At 35.0% G+C, this 11,828-nt stretch overlaps 2 protein-coding genes and 1 long non-coding RNA gene across 4 annotated transcripts; 2 read left to right on the plus strand and 1 right to left on the minus strand.

Moving 5' to 3' along the window:
- Positions 1-408: 408 nt before the first annotated feature.
- On the minus strand, positions 409-1,075 carry LOC139198325 (uncharacterized). The gene is made up of 2 exons (XR_011583702.1): positions 967-1,075; positions 409-859 (listed from the first exon to the last, which is right to left on the minus strand). It is a non-coding gene; the product is annotated as an uncharacterized lncRNA (long non-coding RNA).
- Positions 1,076-5,348: 4,273 nt separating this feature from the next.
- Positions 5,349-7,716, plus strand: LOC114826647 (uncharacterized). Of its 2 annotated transcripts, XR_011583376.1 has the most exons (3): positions 5,350-5,484; positions 6,541-7,367; positions 7,476-7,716. XR_011583376.1 is itself a non-coding variant. In XM_029107363.2 (2 exons), exons 1-2 carry the CDS (start codon positions 5,475-5,477, stop codon positions 7,068-7,070), a joined length of 540 nt encoding a protein of 179 aa, XP_028963196.2. In that variant the 5' UTR covers positions 5,349-5,474; the 3' UTR covers positions 7,071-7,716. The 2 variants fall into 2 exon arrangements, 1 of the variants encoding a protein (XP_028963196.2); XM_029107363.2 differs by having other exon boundaries at positions 5,349-5,484; positions 6,541-7,716.
- Positions 7,717-9,824: 2,108 nt separating this feature from the next.
- LOC139198165 (secreted RxLR effector protein 161-like) lies at positions 9,825-10,603 on the plus strand. Its single transcript, XM_070826434.1, has 2 exons — positions 9,825-10,416; positions 10,527-10,603. Exons 1-2 carry the CDS (start codon positions 9,825-9,827, stop codon positions 10,601-10,603), a joined length of 669 nt encoding a protein of 222 aa, XP_070682535.1.
- Positions 10,604-11,828: the final 1,225 nt, after the last annotated feature.

The raw sequence follows: 11,828 nt of genomic DNA on the forward strand, positions 1-11,828 counted from the left end.
CATTATATTCGATCTTTTTATTTAAAATAGGAAGTTTAACGAAAAGTTCCTGAAATTGTTCACTTTAACGAAAAATCATATTTTTACACTAAAAAGTTAATCATAATATTATTCACCTTACTATTTATTTTATCTTTATCATTAAAACACAAAGTTTTCAGACACTTTTTATTAGTTTTCTTTTATTTATTTATAATTAAAAATAGTAAGTAAATCTTGTCAGAGAAAATGTCCTTTTTGCATCAGTGTCCAGATTGCTTTTTATTTATTTTTTAATTTTTTAATTTTTATTTTTTAAGACGGGAGTAGGATTATCCTCATCTATTCTTATCCCTTTCCCTCCTTTCCTTTCATATATTATTTTTTGTCATATTATTTTTATAAAAAAATCAATATAAGATGTTGACGTGATTATACCATAACCGTTCAAATAGAAGAGAAGAGAAAGAGATTAAGAGGGAAGAGAATCCTCCTCTTTCAAAAGGGCACCCACTGAGCACCCATTGCATTGTCTAATCCCATTATTAATGTCAATGGCTTTTGATAAAATTAATATTTTTGCAATTAAGTCCTCCAAGACAAACTTGCAATCAAGTCCTACAATTTCAAAGCGGACAAGGACTGTCTGCCCTCCCTTTTTTCCATGCCATTCCATGCCCTCCTGTTTATGTGGTCACGGTTAAGCCACGTCAACATTTTATATTACTATTAATTTTTATCTTATTATCTTTATAAAAAAAATAATATAAAATGTTAACATGGCTTAACTGTGACCACACAAAATAGGAGGGCATGGAAGGACATGGAAAATAGGAGGGCAGACAATCCTTGTCCTTTCAAAGCATACTTCCATCCATACCTGGGCAAAATTATAAATTAAAAATAATAAAAACTTGAAAGATAATATCACATAATCATACTAAATTTAAAATAGTATAAAAACAACTAAAACTAATTAAAATCTACCTTCATAAGAACTTCATAGTTCATATCTGAATAAATCACTCAAGATCTGATTGTTAAATCATCTTCTGCACTTCTTTCTTTCTATCAAAAAAGTTAACAACGCAAAAAAACATCATAATTTACTTAAAAGAGCAACGAAAATTAAGTTTTTAGTCAGAATGAAAAAATAAAAGAAAAATGATTATAGCGAAAACAGAATAGTTATGCCTATCCGTGCATCCTCCTCAATGCGAAACCTTTTTGTACTCAACACTTTTCACTGTAGAACAACAAACTATCGTATGAATTAACAAATAATTGCATGCAGAGGAGACCCAAGCGAGATTTGAAAACATACATTCAGATCTTAGAAGATATGAACTCAAAGTGGGAAAAAACTCGGACCTAATCTGAAATTGAGGAAAAGGAAAAAGCTCTCACAAGTGGAGAGAAGATCTCTCACAATCGGGAGAGGAAAACTCTCACCAACTCCTCTACAATCCAAAATAAAACAAAGGGGAGAGAGAACTTTATCTCTGAAGGAAAAACACAAGAGGAAGAGGAAATCACGAAGAGAGATGAGACGGTGAAAACAAAGAGAGAGAGGAAAGTAAAAGAAAGAGAGAGAGGGGGAAAAACAAAGGAGAAAAAGGAAAATGAAGAGGGAGAGTTAGCTCATTAGATTTGGGCACAATATAATAACAATTAAAAAACTTAATAATTATTATTTTGACATTAAAATAATCTAATAATTATTATTTGAGAACTTTAACGAAAAACTCATGGTACTGTTCACTTTAACGAAAAACCACATTTTTACACTAAAAAGTCAATTTTGGTACTATTCATTTTACTCTTTATTTTGTCATTTTCGTTAAAACTCAAAGTTTTCAAGTCATTGTCATTAGTTTTCCTTTATTATTTTGCATGTATAAAGCAAAATAATGAATTTATAGGTTATATATTTGAAGAATGACACTATCATCGGTGTTGGAAAGCCTAAAGGACACCAAACATACACAACGGTGCAATCGACTCTTAAAAAGACATTGATGGTGAATGGTGTTCCCAAAACAGTGTCCTATGTATGGCCTGTTTTCTAGTAATGTTTTTTGAATAAAATTTGTGAATGGATCACAATGACAATGTAAGAATTCACTATTGATAAAATACAATACACTCTCTGGTTGTTCAATAAAATTCTGTGAATGATGACGATGACAATTGTGTACACATAAATCCATTTCACCAAAGCTGAGACTTGGCAAGTAGAGATTATGAGCCCCGCTCTCATCTTCCCCTCTTTCCTTCTTTCCCTCTTCTCATTTGCATCTTGTCTCTTTTCCCTTGCTCTTCTCTTCCCCTTGTATTTTCTTCATATGTTTTATCTGTCCATTTTCTTCTCTTTCTCAAATCAAACAAAATTGGTCAAACTAAGCTAAATCTGAACCGAACTAGTTATACCATTTAAATTTTATCTTCCATTTTTTAGGGTGAAGCAAATCGAACCAAACCGTTAATTAGTCAGTGTTTAAGCATGTATATAGGGAATCCATTATCGAACACATCTGCTGACTTCATGCTCTTTGTGAGCTCTAAATTGTTTAGTTAGTATATATGCATTAAGATATATTTTCGTAGTCACATTATTCAAACCACTGAAGTTGTAATTCGTCTGATTGGACTTCGTTTAATGAAATTTCTCTACCATATATTGACAAAAAAGAAAAAAGAAATGCATGTATTATGGCCGAGAGCTAAGTTATACACACGACAGTGAAACAAATAATACTATGTACCTAGTCCTCTCCATTGCAGTAGATCTTTTTTCATGTACCCGGAACACGAGCTTGTACATTACGTGTCATAAGACTGTTGAATCCCACATCGACCAAGTAAAAGAAAAGTAAATAGTTTAAATATCTTAACCACACTCTAACTAACACCGATGCCATTTGTAACAAAACCTCATACCTGACGAATTAGGCAGGTGGTAATTACCAAGTTGGGCATCGAGGTATTTTGTGATAAAACCCCACACCTGACGGATTGTGCAGGTGGTAATTACCAAGTTGGGGACAATATCAGTGTTGTTGTAAGTGGGTCTTTGGCCTGTCTCGTCTTTCTAATAATTCTACATGGTATCAGAGTCAGAGAGCGGACCCGTACTATACTGCCACATGATGGATGGGTCTCATTGGCCCTACATAATGATGGATGGGTCCCATTGTCCCCGCGTGTAAGGTGAGTCCCCTTAGCTTCACGTGGTTGTTGATGTGTGGATCTCCCACGTGTGACCCACTAATTAGGTCCCACGTGAAGGGACGTGTTGAATCCCATATCAACCAAGTAAAAGAAAAGTAAATAGTTTAAACATCCTAACCTCACTTTAACTAACACCGATGTCTTTTGTGATAAAACCTCATATCTGACGGATTGTGCATGTGGTAATTGCCAAGTTGGGAACAATATCGGTATTGTTGAAAGTGGACTCTAAGCCCGTCTCTCTGATAATTCTAAATGATATCAAAGCTAGGAATCAGGCCCCGTATTGCCCATGATGAGTGGGTCCCCTTGGCCCCGCGTGCTAAGGGTGGGTCACTTGGCCCCGCGTGTAGGGTGAGTCCCCTTGGCTGCACGTGGTTGCCAATGTGTAGACCTCTCACGTGTGACCCACTAATTGAGTCCCACGTAAGGGGGCATGTTAAGTCCCACATCAGCTATACAAAAAGAGAAATTATAGTTTAAATATCCTAACCATACTCCAATTAATATCAATGCCTTTTATGATAAAAATCTCACACCTGACGGTTTTGGTAGGTAGTAATTACCAAGTTGGGGACAATTAGTGTTATTGGAAGTGGACATTCGGGCAATCTTTTTGATAATTATACATGGTATCAAAGTTAGGGAGCGGGCCTGTACGTACTACCACGTGATGGGTGGGTCCCTTTGGCCCCATGGATAATGGTGGGTCCCTTGGCCCCGCGTGTAGGGTGAGTCCATTTAGCTCCACATAGTTGCCGATGTGTGGATCTCTCACGTGTGACCCACTAATTGGGTCCCACAATAGGGCATGTTGAAATCCCATATCGGCTAGAGAAATAAAGAAAGAAGAGTTTAAATATCATAACCCCACTCCAACTAATACCGAGGCTTTTTGTGATAAAACCCACATCTGACGGATTGTGTAAGTGGTAATTACCAAGTTAGGGATAGTATCAGTATTGTTGAAAGTTGGTATTTGGCCCGTTTATCTGATAATTCTACAAAGAGGACATATATTTTTTAGTGTCCCTTGGTAAAGATTGTCGTAGTATTTATAATAAATTTACTTGTATTATGACATATGATATATATATTTATATTCCGTATACACAAAAATCTCTCTCAAGTTGGGGATACTTGTGAATAGCATGTATCACATGACAATGTCGGGTCACTATTAGGAATGCAGTACACCTCGCATGTGCTATTTTGTACATATGCGACCAAATCTGGAAAATGTCAGCGAAGCAATTTACAAGGGACCAATAAACAACGATGCGATGCATTTGGGAACTCGAGGTGTGTGTGTTACGTTACGTACACGGAGGGCTAACTGTATGACGGGTCCAACAAATCTTACAACAGCATGATATCTCAGGTACACAACAGCATGATATCTCGGGTCCTAATAAGTGAGAGATTTTTTTATAGGGAACTTTAACGAAAAACTCTTAGTATTATTTATTTTAACGAAAAATTACATTTTTACACTAAAAAATTAATCCTGATACCATTAACTTTACCCTTTATTTTGTACTTATCGTTAAAACTCAAATTTTTCAAGTTTTTTGATTAATTTTCCTTTTTTTATATGCTTGAAATATGGGGCAAACACAACATTTTTTTATACAATTGGAGGGATACACTAAAAAAAAAATCCAATTGTTCACACCTTTTTTATATTTTTGGTTGTGAGGAATGCCATCAAGCCCAATCAACAAAATTAATTAGTTTCGGTATAGTATCTGCTTTTGTTTAGGTTGTAAACACTTATGAGACCATTTCTAACATTTGGGCTAAAACCTAACATTTTTAACCCAGAAAATTTAGGTTTTAGCCCATAAACAGTTTTTCTGCCTCAATCTTTCTGACCTAAAATTTTAGCCCCAGATTGTAAGAATATTTTAATATTCTAAAGTGGTCCATATGACACGGTCCATATGATATGTAGGGTTTAACGGAGATTATCATTTGTAAATAATCCTATTGGTCAAATTATGAGAAATGTTTCCTATCAAATTACTGTGATGGGTGGTAATTGATTATGGACTTTAAATGGAAACGAGTCCTCTCTCTGCCTCACTTATATATATATATATATATATATATATATATATATATATATTGCATATACCCATCTAATATGCACTTGATAGAAAAACACGATTAGGGTTTTCACGTGCAAATAGAGGCAAGAGAGAGAACACCTATTTCCTCCGCCGCTGACAGAATCCGTTTGGGATCTCATAGCGTTCATTGTCATGGATCAATGTACGCTTGGTTGTTTAATGTATTTCCGGAAATTATTTGTATGTGAAAATCATGAAGTTCGATGATCTTGGCTTAATTGTTTTAAGATTTACATGTGGTATCAGAGCCTGGTTGAGAGCTCTCATGATTTTCCAATTACGATTATGAACTTTAACTTAATCGACTTGATTAGGGTTTTGTTTCGAAATAAATTATGATCCGCTGTGCTATTTTGAAATAACCTAATCGCTGTTTTGAATTGTGAATGTTCTTTATATATTGTAAATTGAACTCGGCAAGAATATTTTTAATTATGATGCTGCTGCTTACTGTCAGCATAATTTTTTAAATCTGCAAGAACGGAATCGGTGGTTAATTAGGGTGCAATGTCTGCTGTTTTGAGGCAGACATGATTGTATTTTATTTGCATGTATTGATTATGCATGTTGGGATTAAGAAATTGTAATCTTAGTTTTATTACAATTTTTGCCGAATTGCATATTTGGGTATGGAAATTATGATGTAATTTGGACGATTCTTTTAGTTGGAATTAGTTAAAGTAATTTGAATACCTATGACTGATCATTACGATTATAAACGTCATTCATTTAATTTGTAATTCGTCTTACGAAATTATTTGCAAGTCACCAAAGTGGCCAAACTAGAAAGATTACATGGATTCAAATTAAATGATGATTAATCAATTACTCATGGTAGGATGATGCATATGAACGAACAAAACCTTATTATGTTTTAAAGGTTTGTACATGAGTAATATGTTTTTCATTTGTCATAAGTTCTTAAGGGTCACCCAAAGGTAGACTAATTGCTCATATGATTGATGATATGAATGTGTTGAGAATTGTATATTTCATTTTTATTTGTTCGGATATCCAAAGATAATGAAACCTGTCTTATTAGAGATGTACAATTATCAATAAGGTATTATGCATCGATTATTGTTTGTATTGTTGTAGTATCTACCCAAAGGAGAATATGATAATACACTTATTGTTATTACACGTGTTTTTTTTTATTACTCAAAGCAGTAATGTTGTGAGCACTTTTGAATTGCAGTGTCAGTGCCTGTTTCTCTTCATTCACTTGCTCCATCTATTCCCTCACTTAATGGAACAAATTTCTCAGATTGGAGTGAGCAAGTTCAGTTTCACCTTGGTGTCCTGGATCTTGATTTAGCACTCCGAACTAACAAACCTGCTGCTCTTACGAATACAAGCAGCACTGAGGAAAAATCTCTCTATAATGCCTGGGAGAGATCGAATAGATTGAGCATGATGTTTATGCGAATGACTATAACGAGCAACATAAAGATTGGCCTTCCTCAAGCTGAAACTGCTAAGGAATACTTGAAAAATATTGAGACTCGTTTCAAGACTGCTGACAAGTCTCTTACTGGGACATTAATGGCTGAGCTTACCACCAAGAAATTTGATAGTATGCGAAGCATGCATGAGCATGTCCTTGAAATGACTAATATAGCAGCAAAGCTAAAGACTCTTGGAATGAATGTGGATGACTCCTTTCTTGTTCAATTTATTTTGAACTCCTTGCCTCCTCAGTATGTGGCCATTTCAAATCAACCATAATGCTATTAAGGACAAATGGAATGTTGATGAATTGGCCACTAAACTCGTTCAAGAGGAGGAAAGGCTTAAGCAGCAAGGAGAACATTCCGTTCATTTAGTAAGTTAAGGAGCTGAAAGAAAATTTGGAAGAAAGCCTGGAAAGGGCAAGAAAAGAGGATCACCCAAAGTGAATGGACCTGCTAATGCTACTCAGGCTCATGATAAGGAACATAAAAGTGATTTTATGTCGCTTCTGTAGGAAGCCTGGGCATTATCAAAAGAATTTCCAGAAATTCAAGGAATGGTTCGAAAAGAAAGGTGAGCCTTTGGCTTATGTAAGTTTCGAATCATATTTAACTGAAGTTCCTTATAATACTTGGTGGGTTGACTCTGGTGCTACAGCTCATATTTCTAATTCGATGCAAGGATTCCTTACGACCCACACTTTAAATCCAAATGAAAATTTCATTTTCATAAGGAATCGAGTCAAAGCTCCAGTTGAAGCTGTTGGAACTTTTCGTTTAATTTTGGATACTGGATATTGTTTGGATTTATTTCAGACACTTTATGTTCCTAGTTGTTCCAGAAATTTGGTTTCAGTCTCGAAGCTTGACCGTAATGGATTTTTTATAAAGTTTGGTAATGAATGTTTCAGTTTATATAAGAATACCTCTTTTGTTGGTTCTGATATTCTAATAGGTGAGCTGTATAATTTAAAACTCAATAATCGTTTTGCTGAAACACTTTTGACCTTGCATCATAATGTTGGAACTAAGCGTAGCCTAAACAATGAAAATTCTTCATTCTTGTGGCATAAACGACTGGGTCATATATCCAGAGAAAGGTTAGAAAGATTAGTAAAGAATGAGATTCTTCCAAACCTAGATTTTACTGATCTCGGTGTGTGTGTGGATTGTATTAAGGGCAAACAAACCAAACAAACCAAGAAAGGAGTTACAAGAAGTTCAGAGCTTCTTGAAATAATTCATACAGACATATGTGGACCTTTTGATGCTCCATCTTTTAGCGGAGAAAAATATTTTATCACCTTTATAGACAATTTTTCACGTTACGGCTATATTTATCTGTTGAAAGAAAAGTCTGAATCAGTGAAAGCCTTTCAGGTGTTCATTATTGAAGTTGAAAGACAATTAGATAAAAAGGTGAAGATTGTCAGGTCAGATAGAGGTGGTGAATTTTATGGAAAATATGATGAATCAGGACAATGTCCTGGTCCTTTTGCAAAACTCCTTGAAAAGCATGGCATATGTGCCCAATACACTATGCCAGGTACGCCACAGCAGAATGGTGTTGCTGAAATGCGTAATCGTACTCTTATGGACATGGTTGGGAGTATGTTAAGTAATGCATATTTGCCTATATCATTATGGATGTATGCTCTTAGGACTGTTGTATACTTATTAAACCTGGGTTCCTAGTAAGGCAATTCCAAAAACACCATTTGAACTGTGGACAGGAAGGAAACCTAGTTTAAGGCACCTGCATGTTTGGGGATGCCCAGCAGAAATAAGAATTTATAATCCGCATGAAAAGAAGTTGGATTTTAGAACGATTAGTGGTTACTTTATTGGTTACCCAGAAAAATCCAAAGGATATAGGTTTTACTGTCCTAATCATAGTACGAGAATTGTTGAAACCGGCAATGCCAGATTCATTGAAAGTGGTGAAATCAGTGGGAGCGAAAAACCTAAAGAATTGGTCATTAATGAAGTTAGGGTGCAGATTCCTACACCTATAATTTCTAAGCAAGTTGTTGTTCCTACACATGTTGAACCGTTAGACAATGTTGAACAACAAATTAATGACCATCTGCTCCAGAATGAGATTATCACAAATGAAAATGTAGTGGAAGAACCACAAGAAATAACATTAAGGAGATCTCAAAGAGAACGGAAAAGTGCTATTTCAGATGGTTATGTGGTATATCTACAAGAGTCTGACGTTGTTATAGGAATAAATAAAGATCCGGCTTCGTTTTCACAAGCCGTTAACTATATTGATTCTAGTAAATGGATTGATGCCATGAATGATGAGTTAAAATTAATGGACAAAAATGAAGTCTGGGATCTCGTTGAATTGCCTAAAGGTTGTAAGAGAGTTGGGTGTAAGTGGGTTTTTAAGACCAAACGCGACTCTAATGGCAATATAGAACGATATAAAGCCAGATTGGTGGCCAAAGGTTTTACTTAGAAAGAAGGCGTTGATTACAAAGAGACTTTCTCACCAGTTTTAAAGAAAGACTCTTTTAGAATCATTATGGCATTAGTAGCTCATTATGATTTAGAGTTACATCAAATGGATGTGAAAACGGCATTCTTGAATGGGAGTTTGGAAGAAGAAGTCTACATGGATCAACCTGAAGGCTTCGCATTAAAGGGAAAGGAACACATGGTCTGTAAACTAAAGAAGTCAATATACGAACTTAAACAAGCTTCACGACAATGGTATCTTAAGTTTGATAATATCATTGTATCCTTCGGTTTTAAAGCAAACATCACTGATCGATGTACATATCTGAAGGTCAGTGGGAGCAAGTTTATCTTTCTAATTATGTATGTTGATGACATTTTGCTTGCTAGTAGTGATCTTGGTCTATTACATGAGACCAAACAGTTTCTCTCGGAGAATTTTGAAATGAAAGATATGGGTGAGGCGGCCTATGTGATAGGAATTGAAATATTCCGAGATTGATCACGTGGAGTGTTAGGCTTGTCTCAGAAAGCATATATTGAGAGAGTTCTAGAGAGATTCGGTATGGAAAAATGTTCATCCAGTGTTGCTTCAATTCAGAAAGGGGATAAGTTTAGCCTTATGCAATGCCCACAAAATGAATTGGAGCGTGCACAAATGGAAAGTATTCCTTATGCATCTGTTGTAGGAAGTCTGATGTATGCACAAACTTGTACCAGACCAGACATCAGTTTTGCAGTTGGGATGTTAGGCAGATACCAAAGCAACCCAGGAATGGATCACTGGAAAGCTGCAAAGAAAGTGATGCGGTATTTGCAAGGAACGAAAGACTATATGCTCACGTATAGAAAATCTAATAACCTAGAAGTTATTGGTTATTCAGATTCAGATTTTGCTGGATGTATTGATAGCAGAAGATCAACTCTTGGTTACTTGTTTCTCTTAGCTGGAGTTGCAATTTCCTGGAAGAGTACAAAACAAGATGCTATTGCTATATCCACCATGGAAGCTGAATTTATAGCATGCTTTGAGGCTACAAATCATGGATTATGGTTACAGAATTTTATCTCAAGGCTTGGTGTTATTGATTCCATTGCTAAGCCATTGAGAATTTCTGTGACAATGCTGCTGCTGTATTCTTCTCCAAGAATGACAAGTATTCTAATGGTGCTAAACACATGGATATAAAATACTTGACTCTTAAGGAGGAGGTTCAGAAACAAATAGTGTCTATTGAGCACATAAGCACAATGCTTATGATCACAGATCCCTTGACAAAGAGACTGGGGCCGAAGGCATTTAATGATCATGTTGAAAGAATGGGTCTTGGTTGTAGTCCATGATGATTGTCATTTTTTTTATATTTTGTTTATGAGAATTTGTTTAATGACAGTATTGTGCTTGACACTCTGAGCTCGATAATTGAACATGTTTATGGTATTTCCTGTTTTCCATTATATGTATACATTTATGAGATCAGATGAATGATAACAGGAATGTCTCTGACAAAGACATTATCGGACCTATATATGTATTTCTCACTAACAGACTGTTTTAGGTAATTGCTAGTGTTGTGGTGCATGGAAGGGACTACGTCGCTCGTTGATGTACAACCGCCATGACTCACACTAGTGAATTGCTTAAGATCAGTAATTATGTTAACCAATTGATAGTAAGGATTATTTTGAACTTTACTGCGCGCTTAATGTTTATTTTTTAAACCTGAAAAGGAACATGTGTCACTATGGACCAAGTGGGAGAATGTAAGAATATTTTAATATTCTAAAGTAGTCCATATGACACGGTCCATATGATATGTAGGGTTTAACGGATATTATCATTTGTAAATAATCCTATTGGTCAAATTATGAGAAATGTTTCCTATCAAATTACTGTGATGGGTGGTAATTGATTATGAGCTTTAAATGGAAACGGGTCCTCTCTCTGCCTCACTTATATACATTGCATATACCCATCTAATATGCACTTGATAGAAAAACACAATTAGGGTTTTCACGTGCAAATAGAGGCAAGAGAGAGAACACCTATTTCCTCCGCCGCTGACAGAATCCGTTTGGGATCTCATAGCGTTCATTGTCATGGATCAAGGTACGCTTGGTTGTTTAATGTATTTCCGGAAATTATTTGTATGTGAAAATCATGAAGTTAGATAATCTTGGCTTAATTGTTTTAAGATTTACACAGATTATTAAAGAATAAATTTAGGCTAATTTTTTTTTCTTAAAGTAACTTTTTTAAAAGAAAAAAAATTATGTAGACTATCATGATTTAATTTTATGAACATTTTAACCTAAAAATATTTATATTCTGACAAATATTGAAAAATCACAAACCGACACCATGAAACTAGTTCATCACTATGAAAAAAATATGAAATACATAAAATATTTTTTTTAATTACTTTAGCCGTTAAATTTTTTTTTTACCGTTGAATTTCATCAAATTAGATCTTAACAGTTAGATTCAATGAATTTATAAATATAAAATTAAATAAAATACACATATATAGTGGGTCAGCCCTACTAATCCTGGGCTAAATCAGACTTT

The sequence above is a fragment of the Malus domestica genome, chromosome 08 (genome assembly GCF_042453785.1).
Source record: "Malus domestica chromosome 08, GDT2T_hap1".
NCBI lineage: Eukaryota > Viridiplantae > Streptophyta > Magnoliopsida > Rosales > Rosaceae > Malus > Malus domestica.

What these genes read in the sequence shown, in the direction of transcription:
- LOC139198165 (XM_070826434.1), top strand. Translation starts at nt 9,825, where the DNA reads ATGGAAAAATGTTCATCCAGTGTTGCTTCAATTCAGAAAGGGGATAAG. An exon ending in TTCTTCTCCAAGAATGACAA is followed by an intron (nt 10,417 to 10,526) that starts GTATTCTAATGG and finishes TTATGATCACAG; the next exon opens with ATCCCTTGACAAAGAGACTG.